General features: G+C 35.7%; 1 protein-coding gene across 1 annotated transcript in view; it reads left to right on the forward strand.

The window, feature by feature from the left end:
• DNAH14 (dynein axonemal heavy chain 14) overlaps positions 1 to 26,024 on the forward strand; it is a 746,387-nt gene that overhangs the window by 162,332 nt on the left and 558,031 nt on the right. The window contains 3 exon segments of the mRNA XM_053712788.1: positions 13,218 to 13,408; positions 16,226 to 16,471; positions 20,920 to 21,041. Coding sequence (XP_053568763.1) covers positions 13,218 to 13,408; positions 16,226 to 16,471; positions 20,920 to 21,041 — 559 coding nt within the window.

A 26,024-nucleotide genomic window follows, 5' to 3' on the forward strand; every position in this document is an offset into this window, starting at 1 on the left:
CCTTTATTACCCATTCCCCAGTTTTGCATAACCAACGCTGTTATATTAATACACTTTTTACCTCTGTGATTACCTTGTATCTAGGAACCTTCTTCCAGCCCCCTGATCACATGACTGTGACTGTTTATTATCTATTGTCTTAAATTTAGCATTGCTTTGTGCTAGATCTTAAATAACCCCCTCTGCCTGAACACAGTGTTATCTATATGGCCCACGTGTACTTTCTGTCTCTTTGTGTTGAAAAGAGATTTAAAAAGCATGTGATAAGAGGCAGCCCTCAAAGGCTTAGAAATTAGCATATGAGCCTACCTATGTTTAGTTTAAACTAAGAATACCAAGAGAAAAAAGCAAATTTGATGATAAAAGTAAATTGGAAAGTTGATTAAAATTACAAGTCCTATCTGAATAATGAAAGTTTAATTTATACTAGACTGTCCCTTTAAGCTTTCATGATTCAGATAGGGCATGCAATTTACAACTTTCCAATTTATTTTTATCATCAAAGTTGCTTTGTTAGCTTTGTATTCTTTGTTGAAGGCTAAACCTAGGTAGGCTCATATGCTAATTGCCAAGCCCTTGAAGACTTGTCACTTATCTCAGTGCATTTTTATCTATCTTTTTAAACAATAAAAAATTATTTAGTAGACCGTCTCTTTAATATAAATGTGCACAATCTATCTTACGTTTAACAATGTTTTCAAAAGTTTTGCCCAAAATATAAAAACAAAATTAAATCCAAAACACAAAATCCTATATATGAATAATAATAAATAAATAAATAAACACTAAGGGCTACATTACACTTGCGGGAGCCAGCTCGCGGTAGCAATTAGCGCTCAGAAAATTAGTCAGAAATTCGATCTCAGGTTAATTTTCTAAAAGTGCCCCAAATGCCTTCAAAATAGAGGGCATTATATTTTTTTATTTAAAAATTGTAGCATTTTTTTAATAAAAAAAAACTGCACTAGGCAGTGTTGGGGCTTTAAAGTTGGTGGGAGTGGGGTGTTAGAAAAAAAACGGCACTTAAAAATGCCTTTACATTGCGGCCTATGGGAACTGTGTGTTCCCAGTAAATATATATGTAAATGACTATATACATATATATTTTTGTGTATATACACATAAATATATATGTTTATAATCATACACATATATATTTGTAAATGCTGCCCATCACTGCGCGACTTACCCTTTCACAGCGGCATCAGAACGAGGCTCCCATTGGAGCCTAAGAAGCGCGCTCTCATGCAAACTTGTAATACCAACACATGCTAATGCTAGAAAGCGATATTTAGCGCTCCACTTGTAATCTGGTCCTAAGATGTTTACTTATGTTAAAAAATTGTTCTGTTAAAAATTTAGATTAATAAGAAAAATGGGAAAATATTTTAAGTGACAGTTCATTCATTTAAATTCGTGGAATTGTTAATTGTACTGTATATGAATGTAAATTATTAGATAATATTGAAAATGTTGTAAATGTAATTTAAAAATAATTTGCATGGTATAAAAGTTAAAAAGATTTTGAGACATTTCATGAGCAAACTTTAAAAAGATCAGAGAAACAAATTAATTAAAATATAAGAGAAATGGAAATAAGCCAAACTTGATAACTGAAGATGATGGGGGAAAGAAAAGGTGGGTAATGGAACACAAAACTAAAAAGAGGTATAATACAACATAAATAAAGATAAATATCATTATGAAATAATTAAGTTAAAGGAGAAATAACTATGTGACAAAAGAACAGTAGAAATAAGAAGAATTAGTACAATTGAGGCAAATACTTTTGACCCATTTAAAGGGACAGTCAACACAAAATTGTTATTGTTTTAAAAGATAGATAACGCCTTTATTACCGATTCCCCAGCCTTGCACATCCAACATGGTTATATTAACATACTTTATAATTTTTAAACCTCTAAATGTCTGTCTGTTTCTAAGTCCCTCAAGACAGCCACATGATCACATGCTTTTGTATTTGCTTTTCACATCAGGGGAAGCTAGTTCATGTGAACCATATAGATAACATTGTGCTGACGCATGTGAAATCTAACAACACAGCACTAATTGGCTTAAATGCCAGTCATGTGATCAGGGGGCTATCAGAAGATGCTTAGAATCAGGGTAATCACAGAGGTAAAAAGTGTATTAATATAACTGTTGGTGAAAAATGATCAACCTCCAAATCTTTTTTGGAGACACCAATTTAGCTTCTTGTTGGGAAAGGACTAATTGGGATGTACAAATAGATAATGAGGTTCCATGTGAAAGAGAAAGGTCGCCAAAAAGGAAACCAATTAAAACCAATTAAGGGACTTCTAATTTGTCATAACATGAATTAACTAGTGATGACATAGTAGTATTAAACAATGGTGTATTAATTAGTCTGACTAAGGACCGTGGTCTCTTTCAACCACTTGTTAATTTCAATAAAGGTATTATTGTTAAATTACAAAGATAATTTACTGAAATTCAGTTTATAAATACAGGTCAAAAAGGGAGCTATGCAATTGATATGTCACCATGTAAAAAATGGCTTTGTATTGTTACAATACTCAAAACTGTATGATGTTTGTATACATACTGACTATAAAAGAAATATATAGGGTAAAAGGTTTTACATTCATCTATTCCAAAATGTGTTTTTAATGACTTTGATTAAAAAAAGTCACATTAATAGAAAGGTTAACAATGGAAAATGTAAAATCTAAAGAGAATTTAATTCTACATGAAGCAGATGAAGGAGTGGGAATAGTCAAGCAATCTGATTTCTTAGTAAGCGTAATAGGCCTCATCCTTAAAGGCACATGAAACCCATTTTTTTTCTTTGAGAGTGAACAATTTAATAAATTGTTTACGCATGGAACAACTTTCCCAATTACTTCCAATTTAAAATGTAATATTACATGTGTAACATATCTTCCAAAATCTAAATGTGAAATGCATTTGAGAAACATCTAAAACGGTAGTTAAGCAAATGGTTTATCTTGACAGACGTTTCTGCTTGGCTGCGTTCTGTTCGTCCTGTGCTTTTTGTCTCCTATTTTTAATCAACATGGATTAAAGCTTATTTCATTTAATATTAGTGTGAGAATCAGCTATTTTTTTTCCTCTTTTTTTATGCCTATATTCGTAGTGGGTACAGGGACCCGCTTCCTGATTCTTTCACTCCTTTTTATTTGTATACATAGTATTGCACTATAGCCCAAGTGAATGCTGTTTTTTTTCTGCCTACGAGTGATTGACAACTCTTTCCACTGAATCTAATTGGAGCAGCTGTACCACGTGGTCCCTGTTTGTTTGCATGGGGGCCTTGGAGTTTGGAGTGACCACAACTTTGCCGGAAGCGTTTTTCGGATGAAAGTGGCATTGGAATAAACACGTCTCCACAAGATCATTGGGAACAGCGCAAATAGCGAAACGGCACTAGGGGTGAGTGAAGTTACTAACGAAGTGTGCTTTTTACTGTGGCCTTACCCCGGTTGGTCTGGAAGTGGCTTATACCGGATGACCCGCTGAGTACAATCCAGTTCCCCGGTCTGTGATATATACGGAGGGTGATCAGGTCTCAGTGTGGTTTACCTGGGAGCAGTATGCATGTATTGAAGTAAGTCTCACCTACCTAGGCCATGTTATGCTATTTTGCACAGAGAAGTGGTTGAGTTTACAAAGCAGTATCATTTATGGACACCATTTGTTCATCTTCTTACCTTATAATACATTTCCCTGATAATGAGGTGTCTTGGCTGATTGCAGCAGTATATTCAATTATGGCTTTTTGCAAAAGGGTATAGTGCAATAACTAGCGACGCTATCTGTATACATTATATACTTTTCCTTATAATTTCACTTATAATCGGATTACAATAAGTAGCTCCCTACAATCTGTGGGTGGTAGCTATGGATGACCAAGGAGAACAGGCTATTACACTATTTGCTGATATTGATGAGGACAATTTAGACTCTTTAGACCTGGATGACGTTTTTAAATTTGACTCCCCAAATATCAAATTGGGGGACCTTTTTCAAGATTATGAATACCTAAAGCTCAAAGAACAGAAGCTTAAATGGGACAAATGGATTCTCAATAAATATCTACATTTGAAAATGGTGCCCAGAGGGCTTAGAATCAACAAGTTTCCAACTTATGATGTGAAAGATCAGGATTTTATTGATCGTTGGAATCTTGCACTTACTAATTGTTCTCTAACTTTGATTTCACTGCTTATAGAATATAAGGATGTGTTGTTGTTAGAGGTAAAATCTAAGTTAGATAAGGTGTATTCTGATATGGAAAGATTCAAGGAATATGAGGTTTATTTAAGATTTGAAACCATTTATAAACAGACACTAGAGGAATCCAAGAAATTGGTGATTCAAACTAAACATACCAAGTTCTTGAGAGACCAGAAAGACTATACATCGGGTACTGTCTACATTTGGCGGCGACGCCAAAGAAATAGACAGTGGTCAAATGTGGGTGATCTTGATTGCACCACTGAGAATACCATCCCTTATAAGAAAAGGAATAGGAATAGGAATAAAAGAAAGGGTCAGAGGTATAATAAACAGAATAAATCAACAGAGTTGGAAAGAGGACAGGATGGTGCTAAGAGAGTGTCTTTTCTAGATTCAGGGGGTGATACCTCTGAAGAGGACAGATTTGCCTCAAGCTATGAGGGGGGTTCTAGTGAGGATCAGACATCTGAAATTGAAAATCAAATAGAAATAGCATGTGCCTCAGTTTCCACTAATGTTCCCTCAAAAGGTATATTAAAGAGTTCTGTTCAGCAAGGAGCAAAATCAAAATCGAAATCAGGGCTTAATCAGTTACAGCTCTCTAAACCACAGGTTTTTCAGGGGGCTCAGGACCCACCGGAAGGGGGGGGAAGGGGGAAACAAATTGTGAGAAATTCAAACCCCCAAATACGAGATCAGGATCAACAGAGATATCCTGTGAGAACCACCAGAACCAGGAAACAAAACAAGTATGTTTAGATGCTGTTATAAATATCTCCAAATACTGTCTGACTGGCTTTGAACGTAAGGTTCTCAATTATGGTCTTGGTTTTGTGCCAGCCAAGAAGTTTGATCTTTTTCAAACAATTGTTGATGTTAACAAATTGATTAGGGACCTTACAGTTCATAAATATTTTTCAGGTTCAGAGCACAACGCTGAAGCTCTGGACATGGGAACTATTTTGCCAGATACTGAAGAAACAGGTAATTTGGACTTTATTGATACTTGTACACTCATGTCCCTCGAAAGCTTGTCCAATGAGGGTGATATGGGAGCAATCGGTTCTGTAACCAGTGTTCCCAAATTCAGGTCACCATCTACCTTCTATCCCATGCAAGTGAGGGGCAAAGCACTTGAGGTGTTTCACAAGAGAGTAGTGGAGGATCTCACCAAATTGTCCATGACGGCCACAGTGGGACCCCACAATCTTTCCTTAAAGGAGAAATCAGCTTTAACTGATTTAAAAAACAATGATCAGATTGTGATCAAGCAATCTGACAAGGGTGGCAATGTGGTTGTCATGGACAAAGATTATTATGTGACAGAGGCCCTCCGCCAGCTAAATGACAGTGACACATACTTTGAATTACCAGGTAATTCTTTGAAATACTCAAATGAACTACGACATTGGGTGGATGAAGCGGTGGAAGATGGGATTATTGATCATACAACTGCAGACACTATGATGGTTATTAATCCAGTTGTTCCCATCTTCCACCACTTACCCAAGATACATAAGAGTATAGTAAATGTGAAAGGTAGGCCAATTGTGGCCGGTATTGGCTCCCTACTTGAGCCACTTTCTAAGTGGGTAGATCATTTTCTTCAACCCATGGTGAAAAGGCTGCCAAGCTATATCAGGGATACCACTCAGGCCATGTGTGTGATGGAGGATGTAGCCTGGAGAAAGGAATATAGTTGGTTGACGATTGACGTTGTTTCCCTGTACTCATCCATCCCTCATACATATGGCTTGAAGGCAATTGAATTCTATCTAGATCTATATACAGATCTTTCTGATAGAACAAAGGAGTTCATTGTGGGGTCAGTCAAATTTTTGCTTGAACACAATTTTTTCATGTTTCAGGGTCGTTACTGCCTCCAGAGGTGTGGGACCGCTATGGGGGCTAAATTTGCCCCCTCTTACGCCAACCTCTTTATGGGGTGGTGGGAGAGGTCCCACATCTATGGAGGTAGTGGTATGAATCCCTCTGATCAGGTTATTAAGTATGTACGTTATATTGACGACCTGCTTTTGATCTGGTCGGGTGACTATGTTTCTGCCATGAGATATGTGGAATATTTGAATACCAATGAAGTAGGTATCCAGTTCACCTTTGAGTGGAATAGAACGGATATCTGCTTTTTGGATATTACCCTCAAGGGTATTCCAGATGCGAATAAGGTTGTTTCTTCTCTCTATAGGAAACCCATTGCTGGTAACACCATGCTACACGCTAAAAGTAGTCACCCGAAGCATGTCTTTGACGGTATAGCCAAGGGCCAATTTATGAGGGTGCGACGCAATTGTACCCAGCAATGTGATTTCCAGAAGGAGAGTAAGGACTTGAGCAAGAGACTTAGACAAAGAGGCTATCCGCGAGAGGTTGTGTATAAAGCCCAGTCCGAGGTAAACAAAATGGACAGGGCATCTTTGCTCAGAGGTCCTCCAAAAAATAGGAAGCATCTATCTACTGATACCAAACCTAAATTTGTCACACAGTTTTCAAATCAGTACGGAGATGTTTGTAACATTATTGCAAAAAATCTTCCGATACTGATGGGTGACAAAAAATTGAGGGGCAAGGTTGAAGATGGCTGTATGTTTGTAGCGAGACGAGCTGCCACTTTGGGAAACATACTGTCTCCAAGTTTGCTCAAAGAGTCAATTGTCAACAATTCATGGTTAACGCATGAGGGTACGTATAGATGTGGCAGACGCACTTGCACCTCCTGTGATCACATCAGTGTGGGCAGATCATTTGTATCAAGCCAGTCTGGTGAGACATTTAATACAAAGGGATGTATCAATTGTAAGAGTACTTACATAGTTTATCTCATACAGTGTACATGCTGTTTGAAATCCTATGTAGGTAGAACCACTAGGGATGTTGGCACTAGGATCAGGGAGCATTTATCCTATATCTCTGGTGAGAAGCCGTGCTCGGCTCTTTCCAGGCATTTTTTGGATATGCACCATGGTGATGTGACAACTCTCAAGTGGAAAGCGATAGAGCAAATTCCTAAATCCCCTAGGGGAGGTGACAGACTAACATCTCTGTGCAGACAGGAAACCTACTGGATATTTAAGTTAAATTGCTTGGTGCCAGTGGGTTTCAATTCTGAACATGACATTCTAAACTTTTGGCACAGATAAGTCAGTCACCATCTGAGTTTAAGATTTAAGCTGAATTATCAATAGTCTTTATATTCACACTACTGTGTACTGTAGGCACAGATAAGTTAGTGACTACACACTTGTTCTTTATATTGGTACCATTTTCAGCATTATGAGTTATATGGTATTTGATGTGAAGTGTAATATTACAGTGTATAATAGTATTATTTGGAATTTTTTCCATGAATTGGTGTTTTTTTTTAGACCTAATTATATACCTCTAGAAATAGCAGGTTACGTTGTAACTTTTATTACCATATGTAGTTTATTCACATTTTTTGACTTTACTCATCATTGCTGTTAGAGGCAATATAGAATAAGGTACTTTATGATTTATTTTTGTAGTTTCTGATTTAGGATATACTGACTATTTAATGTAAAATCTATTCCATTTTTTGCTGCTATTTGACTGTGTCCATGATATCAATGTGAGTATAATCCTTTGTGTCTATTCCCTTTCTTTGACATATCCAACTGTTATTTAACTGTTTCTATGTTATCTTTGTTATCTAATATCTGTTTTTTTGACAAATTTCAGGTCTTTATATATTGTCTATAGGTTCTTAACTTATCACAAGCATTACATCTATATGTTTTGTAGGTGTTTATTACGCAGCATTTGTTATTAACCAATCAGTGTGTTTTTAACCCTTATTAAGGGTAGCAACATGTGTGTACAATTATGTCTATGATTACGGTCCTGTGTGACCGAAACCGGTCAGACGTTTCTGCTTGGCTGCGTTCTGTTCGTCCTGTGCTTTTTGTCTCCTATTTTTAATCAACATGGATTAAAGCTTATTTCATTTAATATTAGTGTGAGAATCAGCTATTTTTTTTCCTCTTTTTTTATGCCTATATTCGTAGTGGGTACAGGGACCCGCTTCCTGATTCTTTCACTCCTTTTTATTTGTATACATAGTATTGCACTATAGCCCAAGTGAATGCTGTTTTTTTTCTGCCTACGAGTGATTGACAACTCTTTCCACTGAATCTAATTGGAGCAGCTGTACCACGTGGTCCCTGTTTGTTTGCATGGGGGCCTTGGAGTTTGGAGTGACCACAACTTTGCCGGAAGCGTTTTTCGGATGAAAGTGGCATTGGAATAAACACGTCTCCACGAGATCATTGGGAACAGCGCAAATAGCGAAACGGCACTAGGGGTGAGTGAAGTTACTAACGAAGTGTGCTTTTTACTGTGGCCTTACCCCGGTTGGTCTGGAAGTGGCTTATACCGGATGACCCGCTGAGTACAATCCAGTTCCCCGGTCTGTGATATATACGGAGGGTGATCAGGTCTCAGTGTGGTTTACCTGGGAGCAGTATGCATGTATTGAAGTAAGTCTCACCTACCTAGGCCATGTTATGCTATTTTGCACAGAGAAGTGGTTGAGTTTACAAAGCAGTATCATTTATGGACACCATTTGTTCATCTTCTTACCTCATATTTCTAATTATATAAAACATTTTGATTAAAAAAAATATTTTAGGAGTCCTTTTGGGTATATAAAATATATACATTTATACCATGGTTTAAATTAAAATATTGAATTCTGTTAACAATTATTTTTGTACTTTTTTTTAAAGGGAATTATCTCTGCTTAATTGTGAACATTTTTTGCTATTTTGCTTAAACATCTTTTTGCTACTGATTTGTAGACATGTGCAATTAGTTTCCGCCGAATTTCGTTTTCGGGTGAATTTTGGCCGATTTGGAGATTCGAAATAACCCAAATTTTCGAATCGGCACCATAGCTAAAATTCCTAAAATTAATAAATCAGTTTCTGAATTTTCAGATCCATTCTTTATTCATATTCAGAATTTTTCATTGTTCTAATCTAAACCGCAGTTCCCCAACATCGCCGACACTAACTAAAACACTAAATAAAGCTATTAACCCCTAAACCGCCGTTCCCCGACATCGCCTTCACCAACTAAACCTATTAACCTCTAAACCGCCGTTCCCAAACATCGCAGACACTAACTAAACCTATTAACCTCTAAACCACCGTCCCCACATCGCAACTACCTAATTTAAACTATATTAACCCCTAAACCTAACACCCCCTAACTTTAACATAATTAAAATAGGCCTAAATTAAAGGGACAGTAAAGTAAAAAAAAATCTTTAATGATTTAAATAAGGCATGCAATTTTAAACAACTTTCCAATTTACTTGTATTACCAATTTTGCTTTGTTCTCTTGGTATTCTTAGTTGAAAGCTAAATCATGTGCTAATTTCTTAGACCTTGAAGACTGCCTCTAATCGGAAAGCATTTTGACAGTTTTTCACCACTAGAGGGCGTTAGTTCATGTGTTTCATATAGATAACATTGAGCTCCGGCACGTGAAGCTCCTAAGAGCAAGCACTGATTGTCTAAAAATGCATGTCTGTCAAAATAACTGAAATAAGGGAGCAGTTTGCTGAGGCTTAGATACAAGGTAATCACAGAGGTAAAAAGTATATTATTATAACTGTGTTGGTTATGCAAAATTGGGGAATGGGTAATAAAGGGATTATCTACCTTTTTAAACAACAGAAATTCTGCTGTTTACTGTCCCTTTAAAGTTACAATTATTAACTAACTACCTATTTAAAAATAAATACAAACTTACCTGTGAAATAAAAATAAAACCTATCCTGGCTACAATATAACTATTTACTAACTACCTAGTTAAAATAAATACAAAATTACCTGTAAAATAAAAAACAAAACCTAAGCTTAAACTAATAAAACCTAACATTACAAAAAATAACACCCATAACATTACAAACCCCCACCCCCCGAAACCCACAAAATAAAAAAACTAACTAAAAAAAACCTGATCTACCCATTGCCCTGAAAAGGGCATTTGTATCGACATTGCCCTTAAAAGGGCATTCAGCTCTTTTACTGCCCAACCCCCCCCCCAAAAAAAAACCTAACACTAATCCCAAAATCGGTACTCACAGTTGCTAAAGTCCGGCGAAAGATCTTCATCCCAGCAGCGAAGCATCTTCATCCAGGCGGCTCCATCTTCATCCATCGCGGGACCGGCATCTTCTATCTTCATCATCCCTGCGGAGGCGGAGCAGTCAGTGGATGTGCGGAGGCGGAGGTCCATCGGTCCGACGTGGAGGCCCTCTTCATGCGATCACCTGCCGCACACTGAGGATTCAATGCAAGGTACCCCTTTTATATTGGGGTACTATTGCATTCCTATTGGCTGAAAAATTCAAATCAGCCAATATGAATGAGAGCTGCTTAAATCTATTGGCTACTCAAATCAGCCAATAGGAATGAGAGCTGCTTAAATCCTATTGGCTGATTTGAATTTTTCATTTTGGGGTGTTTTTTTTTTAAACGGGGTATTAGAATAGGAATAATTTTTATTATTTTGGATAATTTCGTTTGTTATTTTTTGTAATGGGAATTTTTTTATTTTTGGGGTGTTTTTTTTTCTAGATTAGGGCTTTTTTATTTGGGCTTTAAAAGAGCTGAATGCCCTTTTAAGGGCTATGCCTTTTTCAGGGGAATGGGTAGATTACTGTTTTTTTATTTTGTGGGTTTGGGGGGTGGGGGTTTGTAAAGTTAGGGGGTGTTTGTTTTATTTTTTTGCAAAAAAGCTGTTAACTTTAGGGCAATGTCCTTCAAATGGCCCTTTTAAGGGCCCTTGGTAGTTTATAATAGATTCTTTTTTTTTTATTTTGGGGTGTTTTTTTTTTTTTTTTTTTAAACAGGGTATTAGAATTGGAATAATTTTATCATTTTGGATAATTTCGTTTGTTATTTTTTGTAATGGTAGTTTTTTATTTTTTGTAATTGTAGTTTTAATTTTTTTTGTAATGTTAGGTTTTTTATTTTTGTAATGTTAGGTTTTTTATTTTTAGTAATGTTAGGTTTTATTAGTTTAAGCTTAGGTTGTATTTTTATTTCACAGGTAAGTTTGTATTTATTTTTAAATAGGTAGTTAATAATTGTAACTTTAATTTAGGTCTATTTTAATTATTTTAAAGTTAGGTTTAGGGGTTAATATAGTTTATTTTAGCTAGTTGCAACGTGGGGGGCGAAGGTTTAGGGGTTAATAGGTTTAGTTAGTTTTGGCGATGTGGGGGTACGGCGCTTTAGAGGTTAATAGGTTTAGATAGTGTTGGCGATGTAAGGGTACGGCGGTTTAGGGGTTAATCGCTTTATTTAGTGTCAGCGATGTCGGGGAACAGCGCTTTAGAGGTTAATAGATTTAGTTAGTTTTGGCGATGTGGGGGTACGGTGCTTTAGAGGTTAATAGGTTTAGATAGTGTTGGCGATGTGGGGTACGGCGGTTTAGGGGTTAATCGCTTTATTTAGTGTCAGTGATGTCGGGGTACAGCGCTTTAGAGGTTAATAGATTTAGTTAGTGATGGCTATGTGGGGTTACGGCGGTTTATGGGTTAATATGTTTAGTTAGTGTTGGCGATGTGGGGGGGTGGTGGTATAGGGGTTAATAGCATTATTTAGTGTTGGCGATGTCGGGAGCGGCGGTTTAGGGGTTAATCGCTTTATTTAGTGTCAGCGATGTCGGGGAACAGAGCTTTAGAGGTTAATAGATTTAGTTAGTGATGGCGATGTGGGGTTATGGCGGTTTATGGATTAATATGTTTAGTTAGTGTTGGCGATGTGGGGGGGTGGCGGTATAGGGGTTAATAGCATTATTTAGTGTTGGCGATGTCGGGAGCGGCGGTTTAGGGGTTAATAGGTCTATTTAGTGTAGTAAATGTGGGGAGGGTTTAGGGGTTAATAGCTTTAGTTAGTGTTGACGATGTGGGGGTACGATGGTTTAGGGGTTAATAGCTTTATTTAGTGTTGGAGATGAGGCTGACGGCGGCAGTTTTAAATAATTTTGTTTCAGCGACATATTTGTTATGTTAAGTTAAATCATTTTTTCGGATCCATTATTTATTCGTATGCATTATTCTATTCTAAACTTTAGAATAGAATAATAGAATATGGATAAAGAATGGACCCGAAATGACGAACAGATCCGAAAAAACTATTTAACTTAACTAAACTAATTTGCCAAAACGAAATTATTTATTTAACTAATGAAAATTAAACCAATTTTTTTGTGTTGCACATGTCTACTGATTTGTTTAATATACAATATTGTATATAAAGAGATGTTAAATTAGACTATGCTATAGATCAGTTGCTTAGTTATCATGGCAATACATAGCTAGCGTTACACTTGAGCAATATGCATCTATAATTATGCATTTCAACAACATTTTCCTATACTTAGTGTAAGTTTACAGCCATAAAATTGAACTATTGCACTAATTAAGAGCCATTAGTATTACTATTAATTACCACAAAGTTTGCTATATTATTTCAGAAACACTGGAATAAAAGGTATACAGAAATGCATGCATATTGGCTAAGTTATCAAATGCATATCACAAAATCTATAATAGATACCAAATAATGGGCTAACGGTCAATTAGGAAAACCATTATACATAATAATTCCTGGACTCCTCTGCTATGACCAATAAGGGACTGATGCAAATAAACTTGTGTTGAGCTAACCAATCACTGTGTAGAATATCGCAAGCTCAGATAAATCATACTAAACTTACGTATAATGGACGCGCCATCCTCTCTGGAGGGAATGAGAGAATATTTTAAAGCAACAGCAAGCAAAATAAACAATGAATTCATATGTCAATGTTTATTTTTTATCCTACATTTTAGAGAGTTCAAATGTTGATTTAAACATCCCTTTAATATAGATATACTGTAGCTTTAAAAGAAATGTATTTATTTATCTTTGTATTGCAGGTCTACCAGCAAATGATGTTACAGCAAGCCTGAGACAATCAGTCATGGATTTTAAGGAAAGCTTGCCAATTGTCGTAGCTTTAAGAAACCCATGTCTCCAACCTAGACATTGGGACATAATACAAAACACCATTGGAAAACTGCTTAATAAAGATAAGAATTTTACCTTAGAAAACCTTTTGGCACTCAGGGTAAAACCATTACAGCACCTTTCTTATTTTTTGTGCATGATTCTATAGCAAATTTCTCTTTTTCATACAAGCAAATTTGTCTGTGACCACTTTGCTTGCAGATAAAGCTGATTTTCCGCATTGTTTTTTCCTGAATTGTCGCCTCATGAAATATTTTCTCTCTTTTACCCATGTAACTATTTTATTGTTTACTTTAGTGATGACAGCTTCCTAGCTCATAAGGCCTCAGATCAATATTTTAGAAGCCTTAAGGGTCACATATAGATTTATAGTTATTTAAGAAACAAAAATATTCATTAGCACAGGATCAGATTTAGGTAAGGTTGCAGGATACTCTCTGTCTGCACTTTTACTCTTCAGAGGACTTTAATGAGTTGTGCTCACCTTGCTTGCCCACCTACCATAATTCTCCAAACCACGCATTATAGCTTTGCTTTTTCCTGGGGGCCGCAAAAAGTAGTGCAGATGTTCACATGTGGCCCTTATGGTGCCAGTTCGCCTTACCTGCTTAAATGATCCCCTTAAATGTTTCTTTAACTGATTGCATTATTGTATATGTAGTGGGGTATTACTGAACACATACAAAGCAGTATAAAATACCTTAGAGGGCAAAAAGCTAATTATGTGACCTAAGTATTCTTCAAAATGCTGCTTATTGCATAAACTAGCTATTGATTTGCAGGAATTTGTTTTATAAAACCTAGGTTACAGGATTTGCTTTTTGACTCTTCTATACTGAGTGATAGTATATAGTGATATTTAATGTCCCTTTAAACCAACCCGACAAGCGCAAAAAGGCGAAGTTATAATATCACGCATGCAATAACGTATAACATAGTTAAAGTCAGTTCCAGAGTAGCAATGCACTACTGAGAGCTAGTTGAACACATCTGGTAAACCAATGACTAGAGACATATGTGTGTAGCCACCAAACACCAGCTAGCTCCCAGTAGTGCAATGCTGCTCGTTAGCCTACTTAGGTATGCTTTTCAATAAATGATACTCACAAAACAAAATAACAGCCAAATTATGAATGGAGTGCAAAATATCTCTTATGCGAGCGTGATGTTTGCGCTACTCTCAGTAATACCAGGGCACGCAAATGTGCTGGTATCACAAGTTGAGCACAATGCGAACCCGACCTCGCATTCGCATTGCAGGGAAGCTTTGCGCTCATGAGAGCGTATTTCCATAGGCTCCAATGGGAGCCTTGTTCTCATGCCATGAGACACGGCTAAGAACCTTGCGCAGCGAAGAGGGTAAGTCGCGCAGAGATGGGCAGCAACGTATAAATATATTTGTATATGAATATATACATATCTATTTATGTGTATATACACATATTAACACATACATATATATGTATATAAGAACATATATATATTTACAGGGAACACACAGTCCCCATAGACCGCAATGTAAAGGCACTTTTTTAGTACCGTTTTTGTTTCTAACACGCCACACTCACCAACTTTAAACCCTAAAAACTGCTTCATGTTGTTTTTATTAAAGAAGAACAGGTATGAGTGAATGCACCTCTATAATCTATATATCATGTTGTTTTTATTCTTAATTTAAAAAATGCTACTTTTTTTTTTTTAAATAAAAATCTACACTACACTTAAATTTGGGGACAATTGTGGCACATTTTGAAAATTATCCAGAGGTCTGATCTCTGGTTAATTTTCTGAGCGGCAATTGCTACTGCGCGCTCACGGTAGCAATAACCAGACACTTGTAATGGCTGGTTACTTATTGCTCTTAAAATGGGCGTATTTGCCCTTTTATAGGCATGTGATAAATTAGCACTTCACTTGTAATCTAGCCCTAAATTGGGTAACAGAAGTAAATTGAAAAAACATGTTAAAATTGCTTGCTATATCTGCGCAATGAAAGTTTAAAGGGATAAAAATGTAATGCAATATGATTCCACTTGCAAAAATGCTTCTAGTAAAATGTATTACTGTTTTTCAGTGTCATACACGCATATACACTGTGCACCAGCATTCAAACTCAGAGGGCTGGTGGTGGTGTGTATTGTTTCTGTAAATACTTAAAGGGACAGTCTACTCCAGAATTGTTATTGTTTAAAAAGATAGATAATCCGTTTATTACCCATTCCCCAGTTTTGCGTAATCAACACAGATATATTAATACACTTTTTACCTCTGAGATTACCTTGTATCAAATCCTCTACTGACTGCCCCCTTATTGTAGTTCTTTTGACAGACTAGCCAATTAGTGCCCTCTCATAAGTAACTCTATAGGTGTGAGCACAATATTATCTATATAGTACACATGAACTAGCGCTGTCTAGCTGTGAAAAACTGTCAAACGCATTCATAGAACAAAGCAAATTTCATGATAAAAGTAAATTGGAAAGTTGTTTAAAATTACATGCCCTGTCTGAATCATGAAAGTTTAATTCAAACTAGACTGTCCCTTTAATCAGTGTCCTATAACCCACTGCTGACTCTCTGAGAAGTTGTGGTGTTTAAATACTGCTATACTAAAAAAATGTTTATAACATTTCCTTTTCCTTTAATGCTCTCTGTAAAATAACTTGCTTTATAAATTATTTTTCTTTCTTCTGAAGTTTGCATTTAAATGTGTTGCCTGTTTTTATGAATATTGCATGAGCTACACACTCTTCTCTGAATATTTTAAATGTTAATTTATCTTCCAAACATATTCATTTAGTTTTTTTTAGATTATAATATCTATATTTTTGTTTCTGTTTACAAAGTTTACTAAAATATTCTATTTTCACTGAATGTGCTTTAAAATATTTTGAATAATTTATTTTGTCTTCTTCAGATATTTCAACATAAAGATAAAATAATTGACACTTCTACAAATGCTACAAATGAAGCTACACTTGAGGGAATGCTAAATAAAGTTATTAACCTTTGGAGTAAAACTGAGTTCAACTTAACGTTGCATCATTCAGAGCTTTCAGAAGTTATGATTATTACATCTGCTGATGATATAATGACTCAAATAGAAGAATGTCAAGTTATCATTTCTACAATAAAGAATTCTCGCTTTGCTGGGCCAATTAAGGTAATGCTTTCAGATTATTTTTATGGAGATTTTCTTATGTGTTAAAAACAAAATACAAGATTTACTTCTCAAGATCATTTTTCTTTATTTATATGTTCGCTTTGCGAAGTAGCCAAGACTTTCCTCTGTGTAAGTAGTGATATTTCAGTTTTAATGGGGTGTGAAACACTTTGCGATTGTAATGTAAAATGTTTAATTATGCGTAGTAGAACAAAAACCTTTGCCATATACATTTATTTATTTTCATTCTTTTTCTGTAATTTAAAAGGATGGGAAAACCAAACAGTTTTCTTTTTGGTGATTTAGATAGAGCATACAATTTTAAACTAAGAGAATATTTTTCCACTCTCCTGAAACTGGTATATTGCATGCATTGTACATCTCAACTTGACCCTAAAAATATGAAAACTAACCAATCGACAAGGTATGGAACCAAATGAAGAACAACAATAATTGTCAGACTTGCTCCGAAGCCCTTGCATGGCAGGTTAGCACATGCGAGTCTGCTTCTCGCAATGTAATAAGCAGCGCTCATTAGGCCACTGCTTCTTACACTCTTCACCACCTTTGAAGTGGCGAAGATAAATCCCCCGAACTCGATCGCTCGGGGTGATTGACAGGCCTTTCTCTCGCACAAGAGAAGGGGTGGGCATTACAACTTATCGGATTGTGTAATGATGCATAAGGGCCAGCGGACAAACAGATCCACTGCCTGTGTGCAGCGAAGCCGTGCAGACAACTTCTCAGGTTGAGAAACGTGTCTGCTCGCTGGTTAATACATTGGGCCCATAGTTTTTATTATGTATTACAAATAAAATAACAAACCAGTAGAAGTGCTCATCCTCTGACCCCCAGCATTAACTGACGTTTTGTGATAGCCTGCTCTGAGGCTGCAGACATCAATGGACACCCCCTGCTGATTGATTGACATCCCTGAATCTGCAGGGGGCGGCATTGCACAAGCAGTTCACAAGAACTACTTGTGCAATGATAAATGCCGACAGTGTATGCTGTCTGCATTCATTGATATCTGTCGGACATGATCAGCTGAGCAGATCATGTCGGACAGAACGATGATAAATCGGCCCCATGGTCTCTCCACTTTTCAATTTACTTCTGTTATCAAATTTGCTTAATTATTTAGGTATCCTTTGTTGAATGAGCAGCTATGCACTACTGGGAGTTAGTTAAACACACTGGATGAGTCAGTGACAAGAGGCATATATATGTGCAGTCACCAATCAGAAGCTCCCATGCTCCTGAGCCTACCTAGGTATGCTTTTCAAGAAAGAATACCAATTAAACAAAGAAGTTTGGATAATAAAAGTCAACTGAAAAGTTATTTAAAATTACATACAAGTTGCATTTTTTTATTATCTTTTTAACTCTGAAAGTTGTGAGGCTTCCAATGCTGAGAATTGGAAATACACACTGAAGACTTCACAAACCTAAACTTGCTACATATCTCTCCTTAGCTGGTCTTGTCAGAGGTGATAAAATAAGATACTGCTGAACACTGGAAGTTTTGCTAGCAAAATAACATTGGCTAACTGTGCCTATTCCCAGAACAACCCTAGGTTAGTGAGGGGTGTTTAGCCATTGAAAAACAACTGCAGCAAACACAGTTGCAGTGTATGCATAAATGTTTTATACTTGGCTAATCTGTTAATTTACTGCATGTCCGTTTAAAAGGATGGTAAACAGTCTGTTTCATTCTATTAATAGAAATCATTACAATATGTATTATTCATCATTTTAAAAGGATTTTACCTTTAAATCCTTTTTTTTAACTTCATTTCTGCAGTGTCCTTTACTTCCTGTCCCAGCCCCTCAAGGAGAAGGGGGCCTCAACAGGAAGGCAAAGGTATAGTGTTTTTTTGAAGCGTTGCTAGGAGACACAATAAAATAGCGCCAGTCAGATTATTGCCTATGATCAATATAGGACTTCTGCTGCAAAAATCATGTGATCTAAAACTTAAGTTTTGCAATGTCTGCTTCCTTGTTTAGCTGTGGGCAGGGGCTAGAATGAGAATTTCTAACTGCTCATTTTGCAAAAAACAATCAAGTGTTTTTTTTTAACACAATCTATTTATTTTAATGTAAAGTAAAATCATAGTAATTGTTACTAAAGAAGTACTGTTTTATATCCCTTTAAGCAAAGACCCAGCATAGTATCCAGATAACACTGTGAAGCTTGGTCTAATTTATTTATATTTCTTTATGTATTAATATTAAAAAACGACTTGAATTTATAAAAAAAAAACAGAAACATTTGGCCAAGTCAAGACCATTTAGCAAATGCAGAGTCATTCACACTACCTGTACAGCTGCAGTGAGACACATTAAGAAGTAATCAGCCTGCTGATGGATGGAAAGAGATTATTTCATAGTTATGTTATATCTGTATATTACTTTGCAGAGAGCCACAAATCATATTCTCTGCAAATGTCAAAACATTTAGCATAAATAAGATAGGTAGCGGGAGAAATAAATGTGACAATGTGTGTGCACTTGACACTTGATTGTTTTTATGCTATTGTCTTGGTACCTAGCTGCACAGTAGGTAATACGCAGCGTTTCACACAGCTATGTATTTTGTGTAAAGCTGCTTAAAAATAACCCATTGGTATTGTGGTGTTTAAAAATGAATATGAACTTGTTTTCTTTGCATTATTCGAGGTCTGAAAACACTGCATACATCTTTTTTGTTATTTGGACCAGTTGTCATTTACTGCAAATAAATGCTCTAAATGACAATATTTTTATTTTGGATTTGTGAGAAATAATGTCAGTAGTTTATAGAATAAAACAAGTGTTCATTTTACTCAAACACATATCTATAAACAGTAAATCCAGAGACACTGAAAATGTTGCAGTGGTCTCTAAAATTTTTCCAGAGCTGTATATACAGTATGTGTGTGTGTGTGTGTATATATATATATATATATATATATATATATATATACACACACACAATTAGGGTTGCTACCTCGGCCATGTTTCCCTGGACACTTATGAGTTACGCATGCTACAGGGTAAGGAGGGCGGAACATGTATTGTGCCTCTGGACATTGGATGGATAGTGCTGATGAACAGCACTATACATGTTCCTTCCTGCACACCCTACAGCATGTGTAACTTATAGGACATGGCTGAGGTGGCAACCCTACACACAATACTTAGATACTAAAAATTGACATTAATTAAAGGGACATTAAACACTTTGAGATGGTAATATAAAATGATAAATTGTATATATAAAACAACTCTGCAATATACTTTTATTATTTATTTTGTCCTCTTTGCCTGTAATTCCATTCTGAAATTGTGAGCTTTTCAGTTCCTGTTAGAAATGGAAGTGCAGAACACTGTTAAATCCAGCACAACCATTGGCTGCACACTCTAATGACCTATGTATAACTGTCCCTAATTGGCCACAGCAGAGAAAGTAACACAAGTTACAACATGGCAGCTCCCAGTGTTTTATAGACACTAAAACTTTACACTTATTTTGTCACTTTTTAAACAACTAATGAAACTTTAAAAAATACATCTACATGTTAGTCATGGACTAATCTTTTCTTTGAATGCATCATTCTATCTAGCATGTATTTAGTGTTTAATGTCCCTTTAATTTTAAAGGGACACAATAGCCAAGTCTGAACTTTGCATCATACAAACTGCCATTGGCTGTTAGAACAGTTTGTGTATTTGAATGTGGGTGAATATAAGCAACTGCTGGTTCTGTTATGATATTATAAAATGGGCTCAGTGACATGAGACTCAAATGTTAAAATCTTTAATGGTTTATTTAGTCTCAAAATTTAAAAAAGTATTTAGTACAAGTTGCGCACATTTCTGAACCTCGCCAATTTATCCTACTTACGGCAGTATAGCATCTTCTGGCGCGGTTTATGTGATTCACCCGATGTGCAAGGTGAACTTACAGGCAACTTGGAATTCAGCAGTTGCGCTGAAACTTACGCCACATATGTAATCTCGCCCCCTGGTTTTGAAATATGAGTTTATCTTGCCAGGTCTCATGAAGGTTTTCCCTGAATGGTGTATTTTCTCAGGAGCAACCTTATCTCAAACTAATCTTTTACTTTCTGAATTACTGACACATATATTTAGAGACTTTTTCATTTTAAGTTATTGTACAAAATGATCTTATATTATGTTCTTTTAGTATTTTTGGAATATGTCATAATGCATAGACCTGCAACCTTTAAGGAATAAAACTAAAACAAAAAAATCCACTATCAATCAATGGTTGCCTTTTTCAAATCCTATAATAATTGTTATTTTTCTAAACAAAACTTTACTAAAATGATAATTATTGTTACAGAACCATTAACTGTTTCTTTGCAAGAGATAAATGATTAGGTCTGGAAACCAAACTGATTACAATCATATTTCCATTCTGGTTTTTGTCTTGTATTATTCAGAATACAGTTGATGAATGGGATCGAAAACTGAATCTCTTCTACCGTACTATGGATGAATGGATGACCTGTCAGAGGAACTGGCTTTACCTCGAGCAAATCTTTGTTGCATCTGACATCCAGAGGTACACGTGTTACATTCCCTATCATTAAAAAGTGAATAAATCGTCATGGTATATGACCATGATCTCTCTCTGCTGATATGAAACCCAGTTCTTTTCTTTCATGCTTCAGATAGAGCATGCCATTTTAAGTAACTTTCTAATTTACTCCTATTATCAATTTTCCTTCGTTCTCTTGGTATCTTTATTTGATAAAGCAGGAATGTAAGCTTAGCAGACGGCCCATTTTTGGTTTAGAACCCTGGCTAGTACTTGCTGATTGGTGGCAACATTTAGCCAAAATTAGAAAGTTGCTTAAAATTTCATGCTCTATCTGAATCATGAAAGATTTATGTTTACACTCAAGTGGGAGAGCTAAATAGCACGCCTATTGTAATTTAGCCTATAATAGGTAACACTGTAGCACGCACAAATACAAAAAACAGCTCTGCTTTGGAGGAGATGAGTATATGCATGTTTAAAGGGACAGTAAACACCAGAATTTTTGTTTAAAAATGTAGATAATCCCTTTATTACCCATTCCCCAGTTTTGCATAGCCAACACAGTTATAATAATATACTTTTTACCTCTGTGATTACCTTGTATCTAAGCCTCTGCAAACTGCCCCCTTATTTCAGTTCTTTTGACAGACATGCATTTTTAGCCAATCAGTGCTGGCTCCTAGGAGCTTCACATGCCTGAGCTCAATGTTATCTATGTGAAACACATGAACTAACGCCCTCTAGTGGTGAAAAACTGTCAAAATGCTTTCAGATTAGAGGCGGCCTTCAAGGTCTAAGAAACTAGCATATGAACCTCCTAGGTTTTGCTTTCAACTAAGAATACCAAGAGAACAAAGCAAAATTGGTACTAAAAGTAAATTGGAAAGTTGTTTAAAATTACATTCCCTATTTAAATCATGAAAGTTTTTTTTTTACTTGACTGTCCCTTTAATGTTACACCATCCGACCTCTCAATTAAAGGAGGCAATATAATCCAAAAATGTTGTATAAATAGTATGGCACTATCAAAATGATGTCTGTGATGTCCAGACAAAGGGACACCTTGAGATTTTTATATAAAATGTTTAGTTGTGCATAATGAAACAACTAATTATTTATTTTGCTATGTTTTTCTGTAATTTAGCTCTAAAATTGAGCTAATACTTTGAACTTGATATACATCCTGCTGATTTTCTATACACTTTACCTTGATACCGCTCTGTAAAAATATGATGAGTATGTATACTCATGTGCTATATAATGACGGAATATCTATACACTAAAAGTGAACACACTGCACAGTATAATGATGCGAGTATCTATACACTGATGAGTATGTTGTGCAGTATAATGATGTGAGTATCTATAAACTGATGAGTATGCTGTGCAGTATAATGATGTGAGTATCTCTACACTGATGAGTATACTGTGCAGTGTAATGATGTGAGTATCTATACACTGATGTGTATGCTGTGCATTATAATGATGTGAGTATCTACACTGATGTGTATGCTGTGCAGTATAATGATGTGAGTAAATATACACTGATTAGTATGCTGCACAGTATAATGATATGAGTATCTATACACTGATGAGTATACTGTGCAGTGTAATGATGTGAGTATCTATACACTGATGTGTATGCTGTGCATTATAATGATGTATCTATAGACTGATGTGTATGCTGTGCAGTATAATGATGTGAGTATCTATACACTGATGAGTATTCTGTGCAGTATACTGATGTGAGTATCTATACACTGATGAAGATGTTATGCAATATAATGATGTGAGTATCTATACACTGATTAATATGCTGTGCAGTATAATGATGTGAGTATCTATAAACTGATGAGTATTTTGTGCAGTATACTGATGTGAGTATCTATACACTGATGAAGATGTTATGCAATATAATGATGTGAGTATCTATACACTCATGAGGATGTTATGCAATATAATGATGTGAGTATCTATACACTGATAAGTATGCTGTGCAGTATAATGATGTGAGTGTCTATACACTGATTAGTATGCTGTGAAGTATAATGATGTGAGTATCTATACACTGTTGAGTATGCTGTGCAGTATAATGATGTGAGTATCTATACACTGTTTAGTATGCTGTGCAGTATAATGATGTGAGTATCTATACACTGATAAGTATGCTGTGCAGTATAATGATGTGAGTGTCTATACACTGATTAGTATGCTGTGCAGTATAATGATGTGAGTACCTATACACTGATGATTATGCTGTGCAGTATAATGATGTGAGTGTCTATACACTGATGAGTAGGCTGCACAGTATAATGATTTGAGTATCTATACACTGATGAGGATGTTATGCAATATAATGATGTGAGTATCTATACACTGATGAGGATGTTATGCAATATAATGATGTGAGTATCTATACACTGATGAGGATGTTATGCAATATAATGATGTGAGTATCTATACACTGATGAGGATGTTATGCAATATAATGATGTGAGTATCTATACACTGATGAGTATGCTGCACAGTATAATGATGTGTGTATATTTACACTGATGAGTATTCTGTGCAGTATAATGATGTATCTATACACTGATTAGTTTGCTGTGCAGTATAATGATGTGAGTATCTATACACTGATAAGTATGCTGTGCAGTATAATGATGTGAGTGTCTATACACTGATTAATATGCTGTGCAGTATAATGATGTGAGTATCTATGCACTGATTAATATGCTGTGCAGTATAATGATGTGAGTATCTATGCACTGATTAATATGCTGCACAATATAATGATATGAGTACCTATACACTGATGAGGATGTTATGCAATATAATGATGTATCTATACACTGATAAGTATGTTATGCAGTATAATGATGTGAGTATCTATGCACTGATTAATATGCTGCACAGTATAATGATGTGAGTATCTATACACTGATGAGGATGTTATGCAATATAATGATGTGAGTATCTATACACTGGTGACTATGCTGTGCAGTATAATGATGTGAGTGTCTATACACTGATGAGTATGCTGCCCAGTATAAATATGTGAGTACCTATACACTGATGAGGATGCTATGCAATATAATGATGTGAGTATCTATACACTGATGAGTATGCTGCACAGTATAAATATGTGAGTACCTATACACTGATGAGGATGCTATGCAATATAATGATGTGAGTATCTATACACTGATGAGTATGCTGCACAGTATAATGAAGCGAGTACCTATACACTGATGAGGATGTTATGCAATATAATGATGTGAGTATCTATACACTGATGAGTATGCTGCACAGTATAATGATGTGAGTACCTATACACTGATGAGGATGTTATGCAATATAATGATGTGAGTATCTATACACTGATGAGTATGCTGTGCAGTATAATGATGTGAGTATCTATACACTGATGAGTATGCTGCACAGTATAATGATGTGAGTACCCATACACTGATGAGGATGTTATGCAAGATAATGATGTGAGTATCTATACACTGATGAGTATGCTGCACAGTATAATGATGTGAGTACCTATACACTGATGAGGATGTTATGCAATATAATGATGTGAGTATCTATACACTGATGAGTATGCTGCACAGTATAATGATGTGAGTACCTATACACTGATGAGGATGTTATGCAATATAATGATGTGAGTATCTATACACTGATGAGTATTCTGCACAGTATAATGATATGAGTATCTATACACTGATGAGGATGTTATGCAAGATAATGATGTGAGTATCTATACACTGATGAGTATGCTGTGCAGTATAATGATGTGAGTACCTTTACACTGATGAGGATGTTATGCAATATAATGATGTGTGTATCTATACACTGATGAGTATGCTGCACAGTATAATGATGTGAGTATCTATACACTGATGAGTATGCTGTGCAGTATAATGATGTGAGTACCTATACAATGATGAGGATGTTATGCAATATAATGATGTGTGTATCTATACACTGATGAGTATGCTGCACAGTATTATGATGTGAGTATCTATGCACTGATGAGTATGCTGTGCAGTATAATGATGTGAGTACCTATACACTGATGAGGATGTTATGCAATATAATGATGTGTGTATCTATACACTGATAATTATGCTGCACAGTATAATGATGTGTGTATCTATACACTGATGAGTATGCTGCACAGTATTATGATGTGAGTATCTATACACTGATGAGTATGCTGTGCAGTATAATGATGTGAGTACCTATACACTGATGAGGATGTTATGCAATATAATGATGTGTGTATCTATACACTGATAAGTATGCTGCACAGTATAATGATGTGTGTGTCTATACACTGATGAGTATGTTATGCAGTATAATGATGTGAGTATCTATACACTGGTGAGTATGCTGTGCAGTATAATGATGTGAGTACCCATACACTGATGAGGATGTTATGCAATATAATGATGTGTGTATCTATACACTGATAAGTATGCTGCACAGTATAATGATGTGTGTATCTATACACTGATAAGTATGCTGCACAGTATAATGATGTGTGTATCTATACACTGATAAGTATGTTATGCAATATAATGATGTGAGTATCTATACACTGATGAGGATGTTATGCAGTATAATGATGTGAGTATCTATACACTGATTAGTATGTTATGCAGTATAATGATGTGAGTATCTATACACTGATAAGTATGTTATGAAGTATAATGATGTGAGTATCTATACACTGATAAGTATGTTATGCAGTATAATGATGTGAGTATCTATACACTGATGAGTATATTGTGTACTCTGGCCTTGTTGCCACTGCACCTGCTGCACCAATGGAAGTTTCGCTTCTGTAACGCAGCCAAGAATGATATAGCCACCAAAATATATGATTGTGGGAGAACCAAACGATGTAATTGACCTAAAAAGCTACAACGAAAAGAAAGGGATGAGTAGCTAAAAAAAATAATGCAACACTATGGGTCCATTTCAGTAAAC

Source organism: Bombina bombina, chromosome 4, assembly GCF_027579735.1.
Source record: "Bombina bombina isolate aBomBom1 chromosome 4, aBomBom1.pri, whole genome shotgun sequence".
NCBI lineage: Eukaryota > Metazoa > Chordata > Amphibia > Anura > Bombinatoridae > Bombina > Bombina bombina.